Raw genomic sequence first — 26,157 nt, 5'->3', positions numbered from 1 at the left:
GACAAAACCTTTTCAGTCTCTTTCTAAACTAAAGATTAAGCTCTTTTACACTGAGCCTGCAAGTATGTCCAAGACCCCCTAGTCAATAAACAATAACGAGCAGCTTCTAACCAGGGTGTAAGGTATTTGATACCTAAAGCATTCTCATGATTACAATGAGTAACCAGACTCCACAGCTTAAGGAATTGTTAGACAGAAAACCCTCCTATCCCTTTCTTTGAAGAACATGAGCCTGTGAAATTATCTATCTTTTATCCACTTCGGCTTTCTCCTTCCTTCCCAGTTCACTGAACATCACACAAAAATGACTGCCAGGGCATTACAATATTAAATCTGGGGGATTTAGGAAACGGTTCTAGGGACTCTGAATGAAAGAGGTTCCTTGGATATCTTTCATTCTTCACTGCAGTTATTTCTGGCAACCTTAGTTTTCAGAATACCCAGTTCTATTAAACCTTCAGGAAACCATTTTCTCCACAAAAACAATATGCACTTTCAACATTATCAAAATTAACTACAATTTGATTAACTGCTTCAGAATAAAGGTCAACCTAACTGCAAGGGCAAAATTTGCCCCTCATTTTCAGCCTTCTGAAGGAAGGGAAACAGAGACCCAAACAATTGCTTCCAAATGAGGGTTAGAGATGATCTCACCACTACTATAATAGGGGCAGTGTCCAATTTGGAGAGCAACAGCTTTGGAATCAGTAAAGCAAATTTCACTCAGTAAAACAAATTTTACTCAAGTTACCTGACCTTCTTGTGCCTCCACTTACCTTGATTTTTACTTTGCAGAATTAATTACACAATGTTTAAAAGCAACTGGCACATAGTAGGTGCTTCATAATGGAAGCACTATTTTAAGACTTTCTTTTTACTTGCTACACAAAACACTTGCATTGTAGGGTGAAAAGGCCAAGTTCAAAGGATTAAGGTGGAAAAAAAAAAAAAAAAAAAAAAGAAGTACTCTAGCAGACATATTCTTAAGGTGATCCCCAGGGTTGCCACTCCTCACCTCTTGATGCTCCTGCCTTTGTGTATCTCCTCCCCTTTAAAGTGGACAGAACCTAAGGAGATGCCACCTTGCCAGCAGACTCGAGTGCTCTGGACACCTTTTGCTAGTTTGCTGAATCAGCCATGTTGACAAATTCAATGTGGCAAGGACCAAGGGTGGCCTCTAGGAATCGATGGGTCCCTCCAGTGGATGGCCATCAAGCAGCCTGGGAAATGAATTCTGCCAACAACCTGAATGAGCTCAGAAGCAGATTCTTCCCAAGTCAAGCCTCCAGATGAGAATGCAGCCTTGTGAGACCCTGCTAAGCTGTGCCTGACTCCTGACATCCATAGAAACCGAGATAATACATTTGTGTTGTTTCAAGTTGCTAAATTTGTGGTAATTTGTTACATAGCCATAGATAATATAGGTGCTGTCACCTTTTCCCCATCCTAAGTTAACTTGAGAACCTAATGATAGCAGCTTAGATGTCGGCAAAATCATCTGGACTATCCCAAAACAAATTTAAACCCTATCAATAGTATAAAAAGTTTGACCCATATATCTATCTTTCCCAAGGTAGTAAGATAATCTGTTTTCAAAACTTTTTGATATAGATTATACTTCTTTGGATTCTTCATAATTCTGTGAAATAAATGGATAATTATTTTATGGAAGAGGAAAGGAGGCTCAAGAAGGACAAGTGACTCAAATGGCTAATAAGAGGCAGAGCCAGGAATTAGAGAACCCAGGTCTGATCCCAAATGCCAAAATCCACCTTTCCCTATAACTAACTTTTATAATTTCTCTGAATTCTCAAAGATGCTTCCCATGATGCTACACACAGTAAAACCAATCACAGACATTAAAAGACCAGGGACATTTTGTTCCTCACTGCTAAAATCATCTTATCTACTATGTTAATTATTGTGAACATCAGTTAAAATATCTTTTATCCCAAAGTCTTTTCTTCTCAGCAAAGAGTTTTTTCCCTCGTGGCTTGTTAAAATACTAAGGTCCTAAATTAAGTATCTGTGAGGGCCAAAAACATTAGTTACTCTTACCAAAGACCTTTCAATAAAGCCACAAAAAAGCTTCTTTTATTTTCTAATAAGACTAAATTTATTCAATACCCTAGTAAAACTTTTGATTATAAGTATCCAACAGTATAAAAAGTAAAAAACAGATTTGTAGGTTTCTAATATATTAATACAAAGTGCATGACTACATACATACAGTACATCCTACAGGCAAAGAAAGGTGGAAGGGGAGAAAGAAGACTGTGGTTGAGGTCTAGTAATAAATAAATAAATACAGAAGTAGAGATGATCCATATTATAGTATATTCTACCACCAATACTGCAGTCAAAATGTACAAAAAAAAAACCCAAAAAACAAAACCATTTCAAATATAACTCAGGAGGAAGATGATAATGGCTGGGACTCTTGTAATACACCTCAAAGGCTGTGGGAGAGCCGACCCAACTCACTGTATAGTCTGTGCATTTGATGGCATGTAGCATGTAGGTTTTTCCAAAAGGAAGAAATACAGAATCTTAAGTTTAGATTAAGAGCTATAAAACTATAGGGTGCCTATAAACAGTGGCTCACTTCTTGTTATTCATACTATCCAATTTTTAAAATCCAGTTTTAAAAATAAGCACTGAGTCATGTTATTACAAGAAGGTAGGCGAAAATGCTCCTCCCCTCATGTAAGGTGATTTTTTTTTCCTGAAATTTTAGAAATGAGGCAATGAGAGTACTTTGGTTTGGATTCAAGTGAGAGGCTCTTAATAGAGATTTCAGAATTGAAGAGCTCCATGTTCAGGATTTATCACCTAATATGTCAATGTTCAGAAAGTCTGACTAAAAGAAGCCAAACCAAAAACCAACCCACTCAGCATTAACACACACCTCTTTTCTTCTAGAATTTTACTTTAAATATTGAAAAGAAAAAAAAAAAAAACCCTAATAGGTTAAAACAAGTCTAACACCCACTCTACACAGATAAAACCTTCACAAAGGCCAACTGAAGTAATCCAGAGCTAAAACTGAATTGTGCAGATTTTCAATGAAGTCACCAAACAGTCCTATAACACAAACAAAAGTCAATTATATACACACTAGGCAAGCCCTCTAAGAAATGTGCCCCAAGAAGCATTAACCTTTGTTTTGTGCCATCTTGAAGACTTGCACACTTTGTTTTTCAGACGTTTTTAATAGTGTGTGTTCTCTACCGTGTGGTGATGCTTTGGTACTACTCATATAGGATCGCTTATCCTGAAGGCTTGCCATTTCCCCAAGAGGAGCTTTGATTCTGCTTTAGAAGTTTCATATAAATTAAAATCTTTATCAAATATTAATATGAAGGGAGGTAACACAGAATGCAACATATACAGTCAAGTTACCTCTCTGTATATTTAGTAATTACTTTTTCTTTCAAGGTATATGCACCAGAAAGCTTAGTCTGTCCTGCTTAATATTTCAGTAGTACAGGTTTGAATCATCAGAACCTTGGCAAGACCTTAATATTTCAAAATTATAAACAATACCTCTAGGGGCAAGTCTATATTATTGAATTATGACAAATTTACTATCATGAGGGAAAACAAGTGTAGCCAGCCATCTTAAAAAAAATGCCCCAACCACTACTTCTCAATATAGAAAAGACTAAAACTACATATGGTTTATCATACAGCAAATCCCATCTCTGTCCCCTGAAATTCCCCTAATTTCATTCATGAGAAGGGGATTTTAAAAAAAGACTTAAAGAGCACTTTACAGCAGCATTCAGCTTTCCTATGAAATACTCAGCATCTTAAATATTATATACACTTCTCTTTTTCTTTTAGTAAGCTAGACACTGGCTTCAGAGTTTGTGAAAATGGGGGGAAAAATAACCCATTCAAAACCATTCTAAAAATTGTCTTTTGGCAGAACAGCAAGTATCCAAGTTAAAAATAGGAGGGTCACTGTGTTGTCTTACAAAAAAAAAAAAAAAAATTTTTTTTTTGTTCCCCTTCTACATAAACCTCAGTCACCACTCCTGAGTGGAGATGGGTAGAGGCTCTGGCCCCTGCTCCTCCGGCTTCTCAGCAGTTGTTTTCTTATTGCTGCAACAAGGCTTGAATAGATGTGTGTCAATGAGGACTTCCCCAAAACGGCCTTTATAGATAATCCCGCAACATATTTTCTGTCTAAAAGTAAAAACGGGGAGAACAAAATATATTAATCAGGCAGAAAAACAGAAATACAAAAACAGGAGAAATCTACCTATTATAACTAGCACAAAATAACCAAAAGTTCTACTTCCACAATCTCAGCACATTTCAAATGAAAAGGGCTCCTACCTAAAGTGAACCCAATTGGCTAGGTGATGGGAATTACCCAGTTCTTTCAAAGGCCACACGGGAATTTTATCACATATTAATGGGGGAAGAAGCATTCTAAGAGACAGAAGTCAGCTTCAGAGGCTGCTCCTAAAGTTGTTCATGGTTTCCTCCAAAATTCACCAATTCTGAAGAAAAACAGCTACCATAAACGGGCTGATAAAGCTGTTGAGTTGATTAAAAACATATATGTAACATAGATAAAGGCATTAAAAAACAGTACAACAAAAACACCCATAGATCTCATACTTAAGGGAAAAAAAATTAACATTCCCTATAAACTCCCTGTATGCCCTTCATCCACGCCTCCTCCATCCCACCTCACCTCACCCCACCATATTTCTTTCTCTTCTAGAATTTTAGGTTCATCACCCTGTTTTGTCTTTATACTTCATGGTTTTATCTCATTTGCATACTTAAACATATTATTTACCCATTATATATATATTTGAAATCACATTGTATTCTGCAACTTTTTTGCTCAACATTGTTGTGTATGGACACATTATTTTTATTATCTTGCTTTCAATTTAATTCGGCTTCCTGAATCTATGAACTTGAAAACCTCAGGCTACTTTCTTTTTTAATATTTCCTCTTTTCTAATCTATTATCTTTTTTGGATTTTGGGGTCTCACGTTCACCTAGCTTTTGACCTCAGAGTATTCCTAATTAACTTGCCCACTTATCCAAGCCTTTAAAAAAAAAAATTTTTTTTTAAGATATTTCTTGCACATGTACTTTTTTCAGTGGGAGAACTGGTCAGAATACTCCATTATATGATATTTATATTCCCTGACGTGATTTTTATTTAAAATCAATTTTAATAGGAAGAACACACAAAATCCCAACTCTCTGCTCAATTCCTGTTAATCCATTTCCAACCATTTGTACTACACTAGCTGTTTGCCAAATGCCATTTAATTGCTAAGGAAACTGGAATTACAATGGCCTATAATTAACAGTTTATTGATTAGAGATTTTTCTGTTGCTTTTTACCTTTTCCAGTATGTGAGATCTAAAAAGGAAAAGACTGGTGTTCTATTAGAGCCAGAAGCCATCTCGGTATCTGAGCCATCATCTGACTGGTTACTGTAACAAGGAGACTGGGCTGGGGAGGCACTTGAAGTGGTACTGTGAGCATCAGAATCTGCAACAGAGAGAAAAAAATATTTCAATTTCATTATATATCAATGTAACTAAACCTCAGCATAAAACAGTAAGAGTGTTGATAAAAACAGAAAAAGAATTTATTTTGTTTTCTATGTTCTACTGTATTTGAAAATATCTCTGCCACAGTATTTCTAAAAGAAAATGGGGACTTTCACTTCCAGGAGGATGAACTAGATATATTTTTCTCTGTTCTTCCTGCCAATAAGTACTAAAAACGCTGGATATCATATGTAAAACAACCTAAGACTTTGAAAGGTAGAGAGTAGTAGAGGGAAGACAGAACAGTAGGGACCTTAGGACCAAGGAAGAACATGGATTGAGAGTTCCTTGGGTTTTACTCCTGCCTCATAAATCCTACAAATGGAGCTGAAGAATACCAGCAACTCAGAAACTGCAATGGCCTCTGACAAAAAAGACCCAATAAAAGTCTGCTCTCCTAGCCAAAGGACCAGCTTACTCAGACAGAAAACATTTTTTAGATAATAACCATTCTACTCCAACCAATCATTGAAAAAAAAAAAAAACTGGCCCTATTCCCAACTGCCTCAGCAGAATCTGGATTTCAATACTGGCGAGTCTGTAATGAAGGGCTCCAACATCCCCATGGGGTGGTGTGCCAGTTTGAATGTATTATGTCCCCCAAACGCCATTATCTTTGATGTAATCTTGTATGGGCAGACGTTATCAGGGTTGATCAGATTGTAATTCTTTGAGTGTTTCTTTGGAATGCACCCCACCCAGCTGTGGGTGATGACTCTGATTGGATAATTTCCATGGAGGTGTTGTTCCACCAATCCAGGGTGGGTTTAAGTTGATCAGTGGAGCCCTATAAATGAGCTGACATAACAGAAGGAACTCAGTGCAGCTGTGAGTGATGTTTTGAAGAGGAGCAAGCTTGCTAGAGAGGAACGTCCTGGGAGAAAGCCATTTTGAAACCAGAACTTTGGAGCAGACGCTAGCCACGTGCCTTCCCAGCTAACAGAGGTTTTCTGGACGCCACTGGCCATCCTCCAGTGAAGGTACCCGATTGCTGATGTGTTACCTGGGACATTTTATGGCCTTAAGACTGTAATTGTGTAACCCAATAAACCCCCTTTTATAAAAGCCAATCCATCTCTGGTGTTTTGCATTCTGGCAGCATTAGCAAACTAGAACAGGTGGCATCAGAAGGTCTAGGGCAAAGTACAACCTTCACTATTGCCCAGCGGTAACAAAGGCAACCCCACCACTGAGGTAACCAGAAGCCCCTCCACCTCAGGTGTCACAACAGAGGTCGAGTGGGGAACCTGACTTCTAAGAGCAGGTGGCAGTAACAAGGTAGTAATCCCCCCACCTGTTTTCCCTTCCCAGCTAAAACAGAAGGTTGAAGATCCAGGGTCACACGACAACATGAACATGTCCAGGTTTCAAAAAAAATCACTTGCCATACCAAAAATGGAACAAGGAAGATCTTAAACTGAATGAAAAAGACAAATAAATGCTAACACCAAGATGATAGTAGATGTTAGAATTATCTGACAAAGATTTTTAAGGCAATGTGATAAAAATGCTTCATGAACAATCACAAACATGCTTGAAGCAAATGAAAACACAGAAATCCACAAAGAAAATCCACCTGCCCAAAAATAGAAGATACAAAGAACCACCAAATGGAAATTTTAAAACTGAAAAATACAATAAATGAAATTACGAGTTCAAGGGATGGATTCAGGAGCAGTATGGAAGGGACAGAGGGAAGAATCTGGAAGAAAGAACAATAGAAAGTAAACAGAGAAAAAGAAATGAAAAAAAGCTGCAGAGACCAGTGGAATTATAACAAAACATCTAACATTTGTTCCACTGGAGTCCTGCAAGGAAAGAAGACTGCAGAACTGGAAAAGTACTCTAAGAAATAAAGGCTGAAACTTGCCAAATTTTGTAAAAAGCATAAACCTACATATTCAAGAAGCTGAGTAAACCCCAAAGGGATCAATTCAAAGAAACCCACACCAAGATATACCATAATTAAACTTTTGAAAACTAAAGTTAGCAAAGAAAATATCTTGAAAGTCAAAGAAAAATGACAACTTACCTAAAGAGGAAAAAACAATTCCTGATTTAACATGGCCTACACAATTCATTACTTGCAGAGCTAAACATGATTAAATTTTTTTTGCCCTCAGAAGACTGCATATAAATTTAAGAGCCAGAAAAATAAATCTTTTGGTTGAGAAGATAAATGCACTGTGCTATAAGGCTATGGTACTATTCTAGAGTCAGATCTGTAACAACACGTATAGGGGTTGAGTCTACCATACATCTTACCTTCAGCTAAAGATTCCCTCTCGCAGGATAAGTAGATAAAGCAATCCTCCAATTCAGAGAACCAATCAAATATTTATTTATTAAGTATCTACTAGACATCAAACCCTGTGTTATATGCTGCATGGGAAGAAACTGACAGAAAACTTTTTTGAATAAAACTCAAGTAATAGATGGCAGCGATGGCAAAACATTGTAAATGTATAATTAATGTCATTGAACTGTACACTTGAGTAGTAGGTTTTAAAGGAATAAGTTTAACAGAATGTTTAAAAGACTTCCCAAAATATTACTGGCAGCAGCAGTCAGTTCTACGCTAACTAGATAAGAAAGCTCACTAACCTAAAAGTGATTAGTATCTTCGAACCATTTGAAATTGCAGTTATATGACCTTTTTAAAAAAAATCTATAAACATGGCAAAGACTTGGGCTATTATTCCCAAATAAGCATGGCAACCATTTATCTTGATTAGTAATATTTAGTCTAACAGGGCCCTGTAAGATCCCACCCCCCACCCCCCGCCAACAAAAGTCCTGAAAGCTCTAATACAGGGCCACAACTTCTTATCCACAATTCTGAAAACAGAAAGTTTATTCATAACCTATTTGGCCACAAAATCTGGCCTGACCTGAACTATAATTAAGTAGCCAAACCTGACCAGCCTATTTAACAGTCTTTATTTATTCCTCTTAATATGAATATATAACATTTTTGCTGTAGAACTACAAATTTGTTCAATTCAACAATGCTGTCTGGGAGTGACAGGGATGTTACATAATATTCTTTATATGCATTGTATTTACTTTTAAAAACCTGAAATCTCAATTCCAAAATACAGACACACCACTACTCTCTCCTCCCCACCCTCCTGCAAGGGTTTCCAATTAGTGTGTGGAGTTGTTATTAATTTGACATCCCTTTTCCCTTCCATTACTCCACAATACAAACCACCCCTTAAACCTGAAAGTCCCGAGGCTGGCTTTACTCCAGCATCTGAGTTATGATTTTTAAAGTTACCTTCCAGAAACCCTGGGCTTTGGTTTCAGATTATCCACTGATGATTTACATATTGTTCTGCGTATCTCCAGGCCTCAATTTCCTTATGCATAAAAATCAACAAACTAGAAAATGCACCTTCTAGAAAATTAAGATGTCAAAAAAGACATCAGAAGGGTGTCAGTACTATTTGAAGAAGTGACTAGTGAAATACTTCCAAAATTTCATAGAAATAAATTATCTCTACCAATTCAACACTGCCTTCCCACTTCAGACTCTCTTTTTATAAAGCAACAAACTAAAGAAATGATCTACACATACTATATACCACCCATATTACCACCCCCAGTCAAAACCCAAAACAAAACAATTATTCTTAAGTACTAAAGTTTCAATTTCAAACTTACTGTGACGTTTAAATTCTTTCTGCAGTTTACTGATCTGGTTGCTTTTTATCCTGTTTCCAGACAGAGTTTTCACTTTCTTTGGTTTCAATGTAGTCTTTAGACTGGGTCCTGCCCTTGCATCTACCACCTGGAAGAAAATACTGAATATTTAATACCATTTTTAAAATGACACCTGTGTGTATCCCTTTGGGGTTCATACCCATGTCTACCAGAGTTAGCCAAATTTGAGAACCATTTTGTAGTTAAGAGTTTGAGCATCCATGTGCAATTTAAAGAATAAATACTACTATTTATCATGATGTTTTATTTTTTTGAAGTGGGTAATAGCATGAGTCTGCTGGAATAACAATTTAAATAGATTTACATATGAGGCAATCATTATTGGATGTGAGAATGATACAACTAGGTTAAGGAAAATCAAGGCTAATTATAAAACTAACATTCTATAGGATGATGTGTTGCAGTTTACAAAAAGCTTTCCTATACCTTTGGTTTTATACCACAAACCAATAAGGGATCAATTTTTGTTACCCCAATTTTAGGGTGAAGAAAAACAAGGCAAAGAGAGATTATGTACTTTGCCTTATTTCACACTAAACCAAGTCAGTGGGAGGGGAGGCAGACAAAATTCAAAACTGAAGTCTTTAGATCCATGTTTCTTTTCACTATACACTCTTAATCCCTGAAGTCAATTTCATGGATGGGAACAGCATGTTCTAGCCCCATATCATCCCATGTCTTATGCATTCATTCACATTTACTATTTGCTGATATCTACCCATACTTAAGAAGGTTGCAACCACCTTCAAAACGAAAATTCAGATCTTCTCCAGATAAAGTATTAAGGAAAAATTCATTATAAGTTCACAGACCCACAGAAATGCAAAACTGTCCCCAAAGGATAGTATAAAGCTAATGTAGAAAAAAAATTAAAAAAAAAAAAAAATCCTGACTACTTAAAAACATTTTGTGCAAATTTTATAAATCTTCTGAAAGCTAGCATACTAAGAAGCAACAGTGTTGCTTCATATTTTATGCAAAATTCTAATGACATGGGAAAGTAGAAAAGGCAAACAGAACATATTTACATGCCAGTATGACCTCAACTAGCTTTAAATGTACAGAATAACAATAGCTTCCATCTAATTGAGTGATTACCATGTATTATATGTTCTATATACCACCTTGTTCAGTTCTTGTAGAAGTACTATAAGATAGCTATTATCTTTACATTTTATAAATGTAAGTTGCCCCAAGTCCATAGCTCCTAAGTGCTAAGGCAAGATTTAAATCCAGGTCTGGCTCAAGCATGTTACCCTAACATATGAAAAAGGGCTCCATGTCTAATTAACTGAGAATTGCTGGTTTAAATCAAAAAACATGTGAATATGCACTGTGAATCACCAAAAGAGGGATATTGGACACAGCCTTAGGGAAATGCCATACCAGGCTACGCTGCCTCCAAACATGCCAAAATGTTAAGTGATTACACCTGAGCAGCAACTAGTGTTCCGTTGTTTGTTTGTTTTTTTCTTTACTCTTTTCTGACTCTTCCTCTCTGGGGATGTTATTTCCTAAATCAGGGGGGAAATTAATATTACTTTAAATATCAATAGAGGTGGCACAACTGAAAAAGATGATAAACTAACATGATTCCAGTTTTTTTTTGATCCTGCTGGCAGTTTCTTCCATCTTTTCACAAGCAAGACACAGGCATTGCAGATATCTCCTGAACGAGTCTCATGTAACCTGATAAGAAAACAAACAAACCTTTATTAGTCTCCTTTACCTTAAGGAATTCATGTAAGTACATTTCTTTTGGAAAAAACTATATCGATTTTTGATTTATACTTTCTAGGATTATTTATACTTTCTAATAATCCTAGATGATCCCATTCTATTATTTCTGCATTATGTTTCAGAAATATAATTAATTTCTAGATCCAATGAACCAATTCTTTGTACTGCAATTTGGTCATATTCAAACAAAGGAGTGTTTTTAAAATTAAAACTATAAATTTAAGACCTAGAAGAGATTCTGGGCACCAGGATTTTAAACAGTAGTGCCCAATTAATCTTTCTTGAAATGTATAGATACTTGAGAAGCAACAAAACACCATCCTTTGGGTAAAATAATGTGCCATCACATTCTCGTTTCACAACAAACAAAAATAAAAGAGAGGCATTATAATTTTTAAAGAGATTATATCCACATAGGAGGAAAAAAATCTATAGGACTAGTTACCAAACTTTTAATTATTTATCTAAGGAACTTTAATTTACTACATTTTTTCCGGTATTATACATACAAATAGAAAAATACAGATAATAAATATTATGTGTATACTTGGAAATGAAGACATTAAAAGAAAAATGTACAAAGACAACATTGGCATAGACTCTTCCTGGCAACCTTCAAAGTAACTACAAAGTGCAGGATTAACAATAAATGATCAACAAATGTTTTGATAAAGAGGGTGGTAAAATTAATTTCTAACATGGGAAATGGTTCAACATTAAACATTTTATCCACGTATTTGTTGGAAAGTAAATTCCATTTTATTAAGCAGAGGTTTACTGTCAAAAGATCAATGAGGAGTAAAATTATAAAATGAAAGCTAACAGACCCTGACAGGTTTCAGGCCAATGCATTAAGTCTTCGTGAAGTCTTGATAGTACTATCTCTACAGGTTAGGTTAAAATACATTTCTATTTTTCAGAAAAACAATATAAAAAGAGACAACTACTGGAGGACAACTATTATGAGAGAATATGGTAATATCTTTTAAATCCCTTTATACATATTGAAGTTAATATTATAATATATATAATAACATAATATAATATTATAATATTGCAGTTAATGACAAAGTGTTTGTTTACTTACAACTACAAGGGACTTCACAATCTAGCAGTTCCTCCTCATAGTCGGGGGAGAAGTAGGTTGTCAGTATTGTTTGATTCATTTTTAAGATAAGGGGCCTTAAATAGTCTAGATTAAAATAAGTGATTTTAATCAAGTTATTAGCACATTGCTCCAATCACCTTGCTGTGATTTTTTTCACTCTGAGAATGTCACAAACACAAGTTTATTTACATCAGATGATCTTACCCAAAGCAGCTCTGGAAGTCCTTTTCATAGCGTTTACTGTCAGTGAATCGAGAACTGGAGGACTTAGCCCTGCAAATACAGCAGCCCTCTATACTTCGGTACATCTTTGGCTTGTGAAAACCAAACATTTTTTCTTCTGAGCAACAGTCTGTAAAACCAAGGGAATTGACACAGCTTTGTTGAGGACTTTAACAAGAAACCATTAAAGAGGGCTGCTCCACCCCACCCCCAAGCAACTTGGAATTAAAAGACCATGGTGGAGAGGTGCGGCTCTGGGGAAGACCTACAGAATCCACTCTTAGCAGGCAGAATAGCTCAGTTATTTAAGGAGGCTTCTACCTCCTCACCCTCCTAGCAAAAACTCATTCTGATAATGGAGGAGTTTGTTTTTGTGGTTCTTTTTTTTTTTTAATCAACATTTTAAGCAGAAAATGCCTTAAACTCTCCCCGCAATCCTGAAAAAACAACAAAATCATCACACTCAAGTATGCATCATAAAATTTAAGGCACACCTTTTTATTTTTTTACCTTTGCATTAATGTGATTCCCCTTTGGGGAAGTTTAGAGCATTTATCACAACTATTTGAGACTCAACACACCAGTAACTCAATATGCATCAACCCACACTACTTTGCCCTATTGCTGGGGATTTCTTCAGTGATAAACGGGAAATTCTAAGCAGGCAAATTTTGACCATGAATTGAAAGTGCTGAAAAGGAGGATGTAAATTCACAAAAATTCAGGGTTAGAATTTAAGAATAATAATTTTAAAAACATTTTTAAAAAATTAAGAATGAGTTCATGCTGCCTGACCACTGCTCTGTTTGTTGTTTCAGGTTTCTGGAGCTCTCTTACGATGCTGTATGCCTAAGAAAAGTAATAGTGGGAGGCAGATGTCCCAGAAATGTAGACAGAAACATAAATTGTGATTCCCATGCTCAAAAAAATCTCAACATCAAGGAACAAACAGCTCTAGGGCTGCAGACAGCAAAAATGTAGGTGGCAGTAAATCTGTACCTTAGGAGAAATAATTTGGAATATCCAAACCAACTGCACCAAGGGCCAACTTCACCAGAATACCTGAACTAAGAACGTGATGAAAAGACAAGGAATACAGAAATTACACCCCAGTGGACAAGTACAGAAGATCTGTGTTTCTGTGTTTATGAGTCCAACTACAAATTATCATGAAAACGTCATATAAAGCATCAATAAAATTGTTAATATCAATTAGCTTCGTTCCCATAATTCTAGGAGAACCACAGAACTCCCTTTTTAAAGTTGTTTTATGAACAAACTTAAAATATATGAGTGAAACAAAAACTTAAGTATTTGTCATTGTATTATCTTTTGCTTGATCCCATTCCATTCCAATTCTGGTTAGTATTCCTGGACAAGTATTAAGGAAAGTGATTCAGAAGTAACCATCCAACCATCCAGGTTTCATTTAGTTTTTTTTGAGATGAGGGGTTCTGAAATATGGACAGGTTTTTAAATTCATTTTTAAGAAAATATTTTAGAAAAACAAACACTGAAGCATTCCTTTTAAACAAAAGCTACTGTGAATCAAGTGTTCCTCTTCAAAGTTTTTGTTGAGGGAGAAGGGCAAAAGAGGGGTATGGCATGGTACAGAAGTCACTGACGCATTTCAATAACTAAGTTTAAACTAACAAAGTTGGTTACTGCAGTTTAAGAATTGTTAAAACTAGAAAACAACATATTTGAAGTTGAAGTTAATTATTTTAGTTAAATGAAATAACTGGATACTGATTTTTCTGAGGAAAAGGTACAGTGAATCCTATTTAAAATGAGGCAAACATTCTTCTCAATCTAGCAACAAACCCAAATAAAACATGAAAGGAAAATGGCCTTCTGAAGAAAATGGTCATGTACTGCTTTGGAAAAAACAATATCAAATGAATCAGGATTGTAGAATTTTATTAAGAGCTAAGAAGGTAAAGTAGAAGTTATTAAAGAAATGCTTTAATATTTATATTCCTGTTTTAAGGCTAAAATGCAATATAATTCCTGTCCTCAAACTATCCTGTGGTTCCCCCAAACTCCCCTAACACCTTACGTTACCGTCAAGGTCAAAAGTCCACAGTTCCTCTTACAGGAGCTAGCTTCATCAATAGCTGAAGGAAACTTCAGCCTCCCTTCTGAACAAGGACAAAGGAAGTACAGCAGGAAAAGCCAGTTCATACCATTAATACACAGACCAAATCCTATTACAACAAATAGATTCCTATCTCCACCCTCACAATCATCTTCCCTCTCCCAAAAACATTCATCAAAACTATACAGCATTAAGATCATCTCTAAGATATGAACTACCTTTACTGAGGTTGGATTTGACCAGAAAGCCTTAGTTTGTTTCAGTTATCAGCTAGCAAATTATTAAGGAATGCTATGGTTTATAGTAAATACTTAGGCTTTCTCCTTTTAATCAGCAGTACTGCGAATCAAGTGTTCATCTTCAGTGTCATTTGTTTTGCTGGTGGGGACCCCCAAAAAACTTAACCAATAGCCCTTGCAAGATAGTCTGTTCTTCAGTATAAGGAGCATTTTCCTTGGACATCAGGGAAAGTTGCAAAAACATAGTAAAAAATACACAACTCCAATACACCCCCTACTCCAATACCCATATTTACCCACTTTTAACACTCTGCCTCTGTGACCCTCCCTTTTCCCCTGACAAAATTCTGCCTGAACATCTAAGGGGGATCTAAATCTAGGGTTTGCCCTCTTTTAGGCAGTGCTCAGTAATAAAAGCACTGAGGGGTGCAGACACTTGTCCTGATGCAACACACAAGTACAGCATGAACCTTTTAATGGATGTCTACTTAATAAACCTATTAAACCTTTCCTGAGCTTATCCCTGCACTTGAGAGGCACCTGGGAATCTGCAGCGAATACACAGGGGTTTCATTTTGGGCTTTGTTTACAACAACCCAGTTAGGCGGTGGTTGGTGTTTAATCATTTTGTGCTTTGGGGAGTCCTGAGATTAACTGAAAGCATTTTCAAAAAATCTACAGGCACACTCATGTAAAAAACAAAACAAAAAACCCACCTAATCTCTGGAGGAAAACCATGACACAAAATGGCCTCTGAAATTATGTAACTTTATATATTTGAGGGGGTGGTAGGTAGGAGTGGCACCAGTGATTTTAAAGTGGGGATTTCTGTCATTTCAAGAAATCTGGTGGTTCTTCAGAATGCTTTTTTAAAATATTTTTCCAAGTCCTAAATTTGTATAATATTAAATGATTCCCCCAAAACAATACATTTTATTTGTTCAAATGATGGTCAGTTATTAAACTATTTGTGACTTTTTCATCTATTCTCACAGTAATCAGCTCACTCAGCACTATGTTTTTAATAGAAGAAAGCTAATGCCATCTGCTTCCTAATTGGTGAATAGTTAGATGAGAGCTGACCCCAAACAATCTCACGGCCTGTGTTTGGGGAAAGCAGGAGATAATTAAGCTTTGAGATAAAGCCAAAAACTAGGAAGGACTTCATACGATGATTAAAAACTCATTTGTCTTCTAAAATTACATAGTGGTGATGTCTGCACAACTCTGTGAATATACTAAAAACCAATGAATTACATACATTTCAAGACTGAATTTTATGGTATGTTAATTATATCTCAATATGCCTATTTAAAAAAAAACACTGTGTTAGGAATTCTCCTCTGTCTTTATGATCTTTGTAACCTCAAATCAAAGATAGTCCCAGGCACAGAGTAGACACTAAATACATCTGTTGATTAAATTTTTTTAAAAGCTGCCATTTGTACAGGACCTTACATTTTATAAAGCACTTTCACGGACATTGTTTCTTTGGCTATTGTTAGCCAAGAACCCCCAGATTTTTAAAATACCGTAACAATTAAAGACAAATCAACCCCTGTAGAATTAGAGTTGTCTGATTTAATTGAATCTCCCAGTTAAGAAAGATTAAAGCTAACTGCTAAATCAGCAAAAGCAATCATAGAAATAACTGTAATTGTATAAACAAAATATCACTCATACACAGACAAGAAAAAGAAAGCAAAATTTTAAAATGTAATAATTCTAAACATCTGTTTTGGTTGATTTGTTGAGGAAGGTTCTTCCATTTTAAAGCTGTGAGTTTCATATAAATCTAATGATTAACATAATGAAAACATAGGGAATACAACCTTAGCAATAGATGAGACCAGGTAAAGGGGAGAAACCACTGTATAAAGATTTAAAGGGCCCAATTCTAATCTAATCTAAGAAGATTATGAAGCCAAACAGCAAGGACCATTTCTAACTTTTCCAAAACACAGGATAGAGAATCTTTACAGAATAGGCAATATGGAAAGGATGCTATTTAAGAAAAGTTTTATGATAAACAAGTTTAAGTTTGAAAAAGATGATCTTTTATAATTTTTAACAATACCAAATCCTTGTTCATTTTAAGTTCAGGAAACAGTATCAATATTCAAATGCAAATCTTAGCTGTCAATACCCTTTTTAATAGGGAATTGGGAAAGAGTGAAAAGGTGAAGAACTTAGTTCTGCAAAATATTTTGTTGTATTTTCAATCTTACAAGGGTAGTTATTTACATTTAGGAAAATGAAGAGGGTCCTTTTTTGATAAATTTAACATCTGTTAGGTTCAAGGACACCAATAGTTACTACAATGATAATAACTTTTCCAATTACACTTTCTAGATTCATTCTAGGTAGTAAAGGTTTTTTTTTGTATTCAAAATCACCTTTCATAACGCAAATGCTACTCAGTTCAACCAGATGGGGGAAGACAGAAAAGTATGTCAAAAGTGGTAAAGCAACTTATAGTTAACTTTGCAACTTGTCCGTGTAGTCAAGGGAACTGAAATTGTGATATGCACACATTAAGGCAGCAACCTCCCAAAGTAAAAGGTAGCTAGATTTCAATAGACCAAAACCCTATAGATTCTAAACATCACTTTTACTTTCTAAAATTCGGCTCTCCAGACCGTTTAAAAAATACAAGATATGGAAAGCAACATAAATGTCCATGTATTTGGACATATTAAACTATGGTATCTTCATACAAGAGAAACACTGTTTCAGCCCTTAAAAAGAATGCAGTACTACATGTGCCAGCTGAATAACAGTTATATAGTATAATCTCAAAGCATGTTTTTAAAATGAAACCTTTAAGAACCTAGATATTTTTGATGGATTTGAAAAAAAAAAAATAGCAAATAGTGGTTGCCTAGGAGTTAAAGAATGAAAAACGCTTACTTTCACTTTACTCCCTTCTATATGCAGCTGGTTTATTTTAACCAAGAACATCACTCTTTAATACCCTTAGTCATCATCATACACCTTCATTTAACTAAAGAATGTGAAAAAGCTCAGAGAGTTACACAACTTCCTCAAAGATATACAGAAGGAAAGATAAATATTAGAAAATACACTCCACAGAAGAGACTATAGAATAGACTAGTGAGATTAGAATAGCAGAATGGGAAGGAAACTGCAAAGAGACAAGCAAAAGATTTGTATAGTGGGAAGGAAGCAGTGGTGAACAAAGACAAAAGGAACCAAGCAACCAAAGGCAACTTGGAAGTGAAGGAGTTGTATTTCTTTAGACGCAAACTCCAGATGACAGGATGGAAAAGGAAGAAAAATAAACATGAAAAACACCCATGATTACAAGCAATAGGGATCCCTGAGTTGCTGAAACTGGTAATGCCACCCTTGACACCATTTTAGTCAATGGTATGCTATCTTTAATCACATACATGCACCATATTTAGTAAATACCAACAGTGTAACTGGAGCAACACTCTCCACAAAGCATCAATAGGACCAAATTATATTGTGTTCTCCTTCTGCTAGGCCACTTGGCTTCAGTATTCCCCAATAATGAGACATGTTTCATCAGTACCTAAGCAAAACCATGGAGCAATTAAACACTATTATTTCCCCTCACCTGCTTCTATACATACAAGCCCATATCCTAGCATCAAAAGTTATGAATTTACGGTACTCATTCACTTTTAAAGGACAATGTTAAACATGCCTAGAGAGAAACTGAGACAGGGGAGGTAATTCCAATTGGTTGCCAACAGTTCATCAATATCCACCCTGTCTCTGAGAAATTACATGGTTAAGCATTTATAAATGTAGCTGCCTATGGAACCCATACTTGGCCCACAACTCATCCTCCTATAGGAAAGTCAAATTTGAAAATAAACAAGTTTTCTACTGAAATAGTATTGGTTAAAAACAAAATCACAAATCCAGATCTCTGGGTTTTGGGCAGTGTAAAAAAAATACTAAGGTCCCCCCAATTTTAGATTAGGTGAGATTCCAGTAGATGAGAAAGCTGTAAAGGTTGGGCAGATAGTATATATTTGCTTTTAAGGGATGATTTTAAGTTAGTAAATGTAATTGCAGTGAATCTGGTGAAAAAGGCACTTCGTAATGAGTCAACTTGGAGTCTATTTCTGCTTCAGTCTGCACAACTGAATAGGAAGTTACTTCTAGTTTTATTTGCCCCTCTGTAATATTAGGGTGAAATCTCACTTTCTACTTTCCAGGGATGCCCTGTAAGAAAATAATGAAAATACCAGTATGTATATGTATACTGTTTATTTCCTTAAATTTATAAGACTTGCAAAATACGAAAAATAAAACTCTGCCTCAGAACACATCCAACTAATTAAACTGAGAGAACAATGCTAATTTCTGAAAGTTTTTTTTTTTTTAAGCCCAAGACTGTGGGAAAAGAGGAACTTAGCCTTTTCAAGGAGACTTTAAAGGTCAAGAAATTGGGTCATATTCCTTTATGTGAAGCTGTGCTCCCATTTTCAAGCTTGACAAAAGTGTTAAGAAAGGGGGAGTGCCAACTTTCAGATAAGTACCATAGCACACACCTGATCTAACCCAAACAGGAAAGTTCCTTAACCTTTTTGACCCTCTATTTCCTCTTCTATAAAACAGAAATAAATCCCAACTCTTCTGAATAATATTTGGAAAGCACCAACACAAGAACAGTTCTTTTATGCACAAGTCTTTTCTCTCTCTCTATTTTTTTTTTTTTTTTTTTTGTCTCCCATAAGGCAGGTATCATATTGCTTCCCGTTTCGGAGCAGTGTACTCTCGGGGAAGTTAGCTAATAATTCCCCAATTATTCATGTACTGGCCCAACCTCTCCTCTGCTTCAGATCAATAAAGCCAGTTGACCACCAAAGCAATCTTAACTTTTAAATGCTCTAAACTGACTATATAATAATCTTCTGCTCCAAATCTATGCTAGTTACTATCCACAGTCGCCCAAGAAATCTGGGAGTCAAATGGATGACTCCTTTTTCAACCTTTGCACAACCCTCTACCCTGTCCACTATGTCTTGAGGTCCTTAGAGATTCTGTTTCTTCATTTCCCTGGTTCACATCCCTTTCATCTCCATTGCCTGCTTATCTCTCATCATGGTTCTCGAACTCCAGTCAGAGCCTCATAACTGACTTTCCTGTATCCTTCAAGTAGGTGGTTATCTTCCTAAAATGAAAATACCAATCATCCCTTCCAAAGTACCAAACACTGGTTTCCGGGTAATTTCAACTCCTTAGCAAAGAATTCAAAGCTTTCAAAGATCTGGTTCTGCCTACCAGCTGGTCCCAATTTGGAATTTTGATATTCCAGGAGTGTCAAAACTACTTTAATAACTAGCCACGCCTCTCCGCAGGCTGTTATTTCTGTCTGACATGGCTCCCCCTCCATCCTCTTGACCTGGAAAATTCTTTCAGAATTACTTGTTTTTACAAAACCTTTTCTATACCTTTATCAGAACAACTAGCACACAGGATTTACTGATTTACTGTCCTATCTCCTCTATTCAATAATGCACTCTTCCAGGGCAGAACTAACTCTTGTCTTACAACATAGTAATGACTGTACATAGTATGTAGAAACCAGGTGGAATTTGCTAACTACCTGAAAAGTGGAGTAGATATAATGGATTTAAATAGTATATTTAAGAGCATGGAATGGGAAATGGTATCCAAAATAAAGGTATTAAAATTTTTTTTGAAAGAAGCCATTTTTCTTTATTTTAGCATTTGTACTACAGACTTACATAGAAAAAAAACGTGAGGTTTGAAGACTTACAGGAAGTGTAAACCAAATGAATTATTTAAATAACAAAAGACTAATATTAAGCAAATGGGTTCACGACAACTGGTAAAAAAAAAAACAACCTCTCTTCCTTACTTCAACCAGGAGTGGGGGAGGCACGGGGAACTGAGAGAACAGCATGTGAAGAAATGAGTCTCAAACTGAAAGCTACTTAAACTCAACATATATTAAATTACCATTAACCAAACTAAAATAACATTAAGCCAACTCAAACTTACAATAGGTGAAAACAACTAAATACAAAACTAGAAATTAACTATTTTAGTTCAATTGCAACTTTCGTATTTTAATATGTAATAGCAGGAGTACCTGTGGTTTCTGTATTTTTGGTGTAAAAGAAATCATCCCTACCTTAAAACTTAACTCCCTTCTTTTGGACTAGATGGCTTCCAAGATTATTTCCATAATACAGAAAACCTTAACTGCAGATTCAATTAGGAAAGAAACCTGAGAACCCCCCCCAAAAAAAAAAACAAACAAAAAACAAACAAAAAAACAAATATTCTCACCTTTCAACCCCCCAAGAACCAAAACCAAGCATGGGAGATATGGGATACTCTCCTGGCCAAGAGAAAGGAAAAAAACGGCATTTTCTAGTAGGTCTCCAGATCTCCATAAGCTGTTCTGATGTAAAATGGTTGAATCAAAATACAAAAGGCAACCAGGAGTTGAGGGCAGTATCTTCCCAGAACCAGTTTCTGAATGTGGGGGAGGGACCCTAAGACATTCATTCTTTCCATTCACATTTTATTGAATATTTCCTCAGGCAAGGTAACCACCCAGGCCTCAGTTTTGTCTGAAATATTTACTTCCCAAAGTTGAGCCAATATTTATCAAGAGCCAATATTTATCAAACACGTTACTTGCTTAGTTATTTACAACCGTAAGAGACAGGCACTATTATTGCCATTTTACAGATGAGAGAACTGTACAACAAAGAAATTAAATGACTTTACCCAGCATGATCACAGCTTTGGAATCTAGGCATTCTTTAACCCCAGAGACCTCTGAACAACTAGCCTACTGTGTTTCAACAAACACGTTTCCTTCCTTCTTAGTCAGCAATTTATTCTTAGCATCTCTTAATGAAAAAGAGAAATTTCTCATTTTTTGAGCAACCTACTACGTGTCTCACAGACATGTTATTTATCCTTCTAAGAGACTTATGAAGTTGGTTTAGGTTTCAAATAAGCTTAAGCTATTCCCCCAGGGGAAAATGTTTATTTTAAAATGCAAAATCATTATCAAATTGTTTTTCTGATATAAAACATTTCTGCCTGAGTTTGGGTCCTAAGTCAGGTTTTCCCAGAGCCTGATAACACCCCTGGAAAAACTGACCATCCAGATTCCAGATCTACAGAACTAAGAATACTAAGCAACAGCAGCCTTGAGGCCTGATGTCTACCAAGGTTCTAGAATATACTAAATGTTGAACTTTTCATTTCTAACTTGCACAAGAGTAACGCAAAGTAAAAAGAAAGCAGTAGACAACATGTCTGTGGTCTTTTCCACCCTCGACTCTTGGTAAACCAAATTTCCACTGTAGATGTCATGCAATTATTAAAACGAAAAGCATTAAGCTCTGTATGTTGTATGAAATTTCCCAGGATACTGAAATTCTAGGTCTCAATCTGCTATAATACTAATTAATTAAAAACACGTCAAAGAATCTCATTGTACTTTATCTGTAAAATACTTAACAGGCACTTTAAATACATGACCTACAGAAATAACTCCACCCAAAAGAAAGTCATAAAATTATCGAAATCCAAAGTTTAAAATTTTCCTGATACCCACTCTTTCTATTCACTCCAGAAATGTAATTGCTAACATTAGTTGCCTTTTGGTATCTGTAACTTGGTCAACCAAAACTTTGGAGATGTCTTTTTAGCAACACAACTGGGTAAGGCACAAAATGGATTTCAATTTGTATGGATTGTGTTTTAGTGTGAGGAGGGTATAGGACATTTAAGGAGAGTATTATTTTCCAGTAATGACCACTTTTAGATTCTAACCTTTAAAAATGATCCAAATAAAGTATAAATCAGGAAAGAAGCAACAAATATGGTGCTGCTTATCAGATGTCTAGACTACAGGCAAACCCCAAATACCAAAGAAGCATCCATGTGTCAAACCAGCATAATTTCCGAGCTATGCCTAGGGCTACATACCAAAAAAAAGTTAGAAAAGTTAGAAGGGGTAACCAGAGGGTCAACTCCAGTTCACAGGAACTAAGAAGTTACCAGGGTTAGCTAGCCATTACTCGGTGTCGTCCCCAGAAGCAGCCTTCCTTCCAAACCCCCTTATAAAATTCCCTACATTCTCACTTCTTCAAGGTCATCCTAAAATAATGCAGCGAATAATCACTGAACATTGAATCGGGCATACTTTTACGCCAAAGAAGATCCCCTTTCCCAAATCATTATATAAATTCTTTAAATGCTATCAGGTTTTTCTCGAAACTCACCAGAATCAAATCCTCACTCTTTAATTTACATGGGGTAACTAATGTTCAATTTTGCACCATAAACTAATAAAAGGATTTCCAAGTCTGGCAAACTCCAGTGCAAAAACAGGTGCTTTCAGAATACTTTTAATGACGAGGTCAAATTCGTTTTTTTAATTATTAAAAGAGGAGAAAAAAATTCCTTAGGACAACTTGAGGGGTAGGGGACAAGGACTGCTGGGGTAAATAAAGCTGCGTGGACAGGGTCCACGTTTGGTTTAGTAATTTCTAATCTTCCGAGTACTATAGTAATCGAAGGTTAGACGGCAGAGGGAGAAAATAAAAACAAAGAAACCGACTGGGGTCATAGTTACCAGAACAAACTCTGCTCCGCCCTACCACCCCGAGTGAAACCAAAAACCCCCCAACCAGCAGAATCCTTGCCCCTCCCGCTTCCCCCTCCCACACGCAAACACACAAAGACAACAGCCGCACGCACAATTCGGCCACAGTCCTTATTTCCCTTCTTAGTGACAGCGGGAGCCCCGAAACTTCCCCACGGCGGTTTTCGGGTGTCGTCGGGACTAGGTCACCGCGACTTGCGGGTTACAGCTCGGCTGGGCTGGGGAGGTGCTCGCCGGTTTCCCCGAAAGCAGCAAAGCCCCTCCTCCCCCGTCCTCCCAGGGCCTTCGGGACCCCCCAAACTGCGCTTTCCCCTCCAGCACGCGGGGACGGCCTAGAGACACCAAGGCAGCAAAGAGAAATTCTCCCTGGTGGATTTGTTGGTAAATAAAACATCTTGGGTCGAGAAAAAAGTTCCTCTTGAGGGCCGCTCGCCAGGGCAAGGGCAGCGGGAGGTGAGCCGCGTCCTCCCCTCCTCCCTCACCTGCGCCAGAACAACGGGCCCCTCGCGCGCGCCCGTCCGCCCTCCCCCTGGGCCCGGCGTCTCCCGCAGGCCCGACTCCCGCACGCCGCGCTGCCGGGGCTTGTTCCTCCTCATGGCTTTGCCCTGACGTAATTCAAACATGGCAACAGTTCGACTTCAAAGGCGACTCCAAAGACCTCCCAGACGCAGGCTCCCGGGCCACGGGTAATGGGCCGAGAACTCCGGCCATGTTCTCCCGGACCCTCGGCCGCCGGGGCCCGGGAGGAAGCGCCGGGGGCTCACCTCTGCCTCGCCCATCCGCCCAGTCGGAGAGGGTTAGCACGCCGCCTCCCCGCGCACCAGCATGGCACCTCACACAAGTAGCGCAGCCAAAGTTTCCCCACGAGGGGCTGAGGGACAAAAGCCATCCCCCTGTCGAAACTCGCCCGAACTTGGGTGGGCCCCGAGCAGGGCGGCCCTCGGCCCCGGCGGTCGCCCAGAGCGCCGGCGGGGCCCGCACGGGCACATGCAACCCTTTGTTTTCTGTCCAGCCGGGCGCTGCCTACGTGCAGCATCAGGGATGTTGGATTGTTCCTCAGGGGCAAGGCACTTGGCGATCACCGAGAGGAAGGGTCCGGACCCCGAAATCCGAGAGTCAGGAGCCCTGTCCTCCGGTCCTCCTCAGAAGCAGGCCGATTTAATCGAAGTTTTTGCAATGTCCTTGATGAAAAACGCCTGAATTACACTCCCCGTTCAAGCGCATAGTTGGCGACTTTCACTCTGCTTTTTAAACTGGCAAGACGCCATCACAAGCAAATCACATTGTCCTGCGGGCCGGACCTACCCGACAGCGACCGTATCTCATGGCCACCAGGAAGCTGGACTTTCAGACAGACCTCCACCTAAAACCCGGGTCGCTGCCCGCGGCACGTGGTCTGTCATGTTTAACACAAAAAGCAGTGCCCTCCGGAGTTCACTCACTCCCTCGGTGCGGAAAACGCCACTGCCTCCATCCCCAAGTCAACTTTGCTGCAATTGGCCATCTTAAAGCGAAGGCGGTGGCCTAAAAAACCCCGCGGTAGCACCCACATCTACGCTACAGGTGAATAAATGGGTTTAATAAAACTTCAGGCTCCAAAGAAAGCTCGGACACCAAACGCTCCATGGGCGCGGTCCGCGTAGGCAGGCGTGGGGAGCTGGGGCTGTTTTAAGCGGCCGCGTGTTGCTCATTGTCGCATCCGCATCCCCCCGGAGTTGAGCAAACAACGCCACGCCGCGTGCACTCGGGTAAATCCCAGCACTTAACCCCAAAAGGCCGATTTAAACCCCCTCACGCCCTCCAGCTCGGGAAGTCGATAGCAACTTAGTTTTCGGGCGAATGGCATTTATTGTGCACCCTTAACAAAATACGAGCGAGGGGCTGCAATAAACTAAACCACGAGGTTTCGCGACGGCGCCCGGCCGTGACCGGGGCTCGCGCCCACGCGGATGCATGGACACAGGGTCGCCCTGCAATTGCCAGCAAGTCGTTTTTTTCTTGGGCCTTTCAGCCACGGGGCTCCTTTTAGCCAGAGAATACTGCGGTTGAGAAAAGTCATTGTCACCTTCAACTTGGATGCCTCAACTCCAGCAACTCTTCAATTATTTCCAAGCTCCACTCACTTCCCCCACCCCAAGACTTTCGATTTGCCTCAAATACCCTCCCCAATTAAAAATACACACTTAACGTGTATACAAAAGAATTCAGCGTCTGAAGATCACGAAAACAGCGCTCCCAAGCAATGCCATCTCCAAGACAAAACTTCCTGTTGGGGGGGGGTGGGGGAACGAACGGAGAGGTGAGTGAGGTGAAAAGAAAAAAAAAAACACAAACCTGAAATCAAAGCCTCGTTAAACAGTTTTGCACCAGAGTGATACTCAGAATCACTCACCTTCCAAAAGGAGCCGTTCCACGCGCAATAACGTTCCCTAAGTGCGGAGTGCACGCTAGGCCAGACCTACTCGGGTCGCTCCCTCCTCCTCAACTGCCTTGTCTAGAAAGATTGTCTCCTGCAGTTCTGCAGTTGCTACCGCTGGCCGGGAAGGTGTAGATTCCGCTTTCCCAATGCGCATGCGCGGTTCCCGGTACAAGATTCTCTTGAATCGAACTTATTTGCATGCGGGCACGAGCGCGTCGAGGGCTGGGCAGGGGAGAAGGCCCGCGGCCGCGCGCGCTCCCGAGGCCTCTATTGTCCTTTTAAGGGGAGAAGCGCCGCGGCGCGGGAAACGCGGCGGCCAGAGGGAACCGGGGGCGGGGACTGCTTACTACCGC

At 38.3% G+C, this 26,157-nt stretch overlaps 1 protein-coding gene across 4 annotated transcripts; it reads right to left on the bottom strand.

Moving 5' to 3' along the window:
* Positions 1-2,072: 2,072 nt before the first annotated feature.
* On the bottom strand, positions 2,073-25,936 carry SINHCAF (SIN3-HDAC complex associated factor). 4 transcript variants are annotated; one of them, XM_037847913.1, is made up of 6 exons: positions 25,778-25,936; positions 12,372-12,519; positions 10,909-11,008; positions 9,260-9,386; positions 5,381-5,531; positions 2,073-4,191 (listed from the first exon to the last, which is right to left on the bottom strand). In XM_037847913.1, the coding sequence occupies exons 2-6, from the start codon at positions 12,497-12,499 to the stop codon at positions 4,032-4,034; spliced, it is 666 nt and encodes a 221-aa protein (XP_037703841.1). In that variant the 5' UTR covers positions 12,500-12,519; positions 25,778-25,936; the 3' UTR covers positions 2,073-4,031. The 4 variants fall into 4 exon arrangements, with proteins under 4 accessions (XP_037703841.1, XP_037703842.1, XP_037703844.1 ...); XM_037847914.1 differs by lacking the exon at positions 25,778-25,936 and adding an exon at positions 24,691-25,008; XM_037847916.1 differs by lacking the exon at positions 25,778-25,936 and adding an exon at positions 24,150-24,379.
* Between the last annotated feature and the right edge of the window lie 221 nt (positions 25,937-26,157).

Source organism: Choloepus didactylus, chromosome 8, assembly GCF_015220235.1.
Source record: "Choloepus didactylus isolate mChoDid1 chromosome 8, mChoDid1.pri, whole genome shotgun sequence".
Lineage (NCBI taxonomy): Eukaryota > Metazoa > Chordata > Mammalia > Pilosa > Megalonychidae > Choloepus > Choloepus didactylus.
This window is presented reverse-complemented; position numbering and strand designations above follow the sequence as displayed.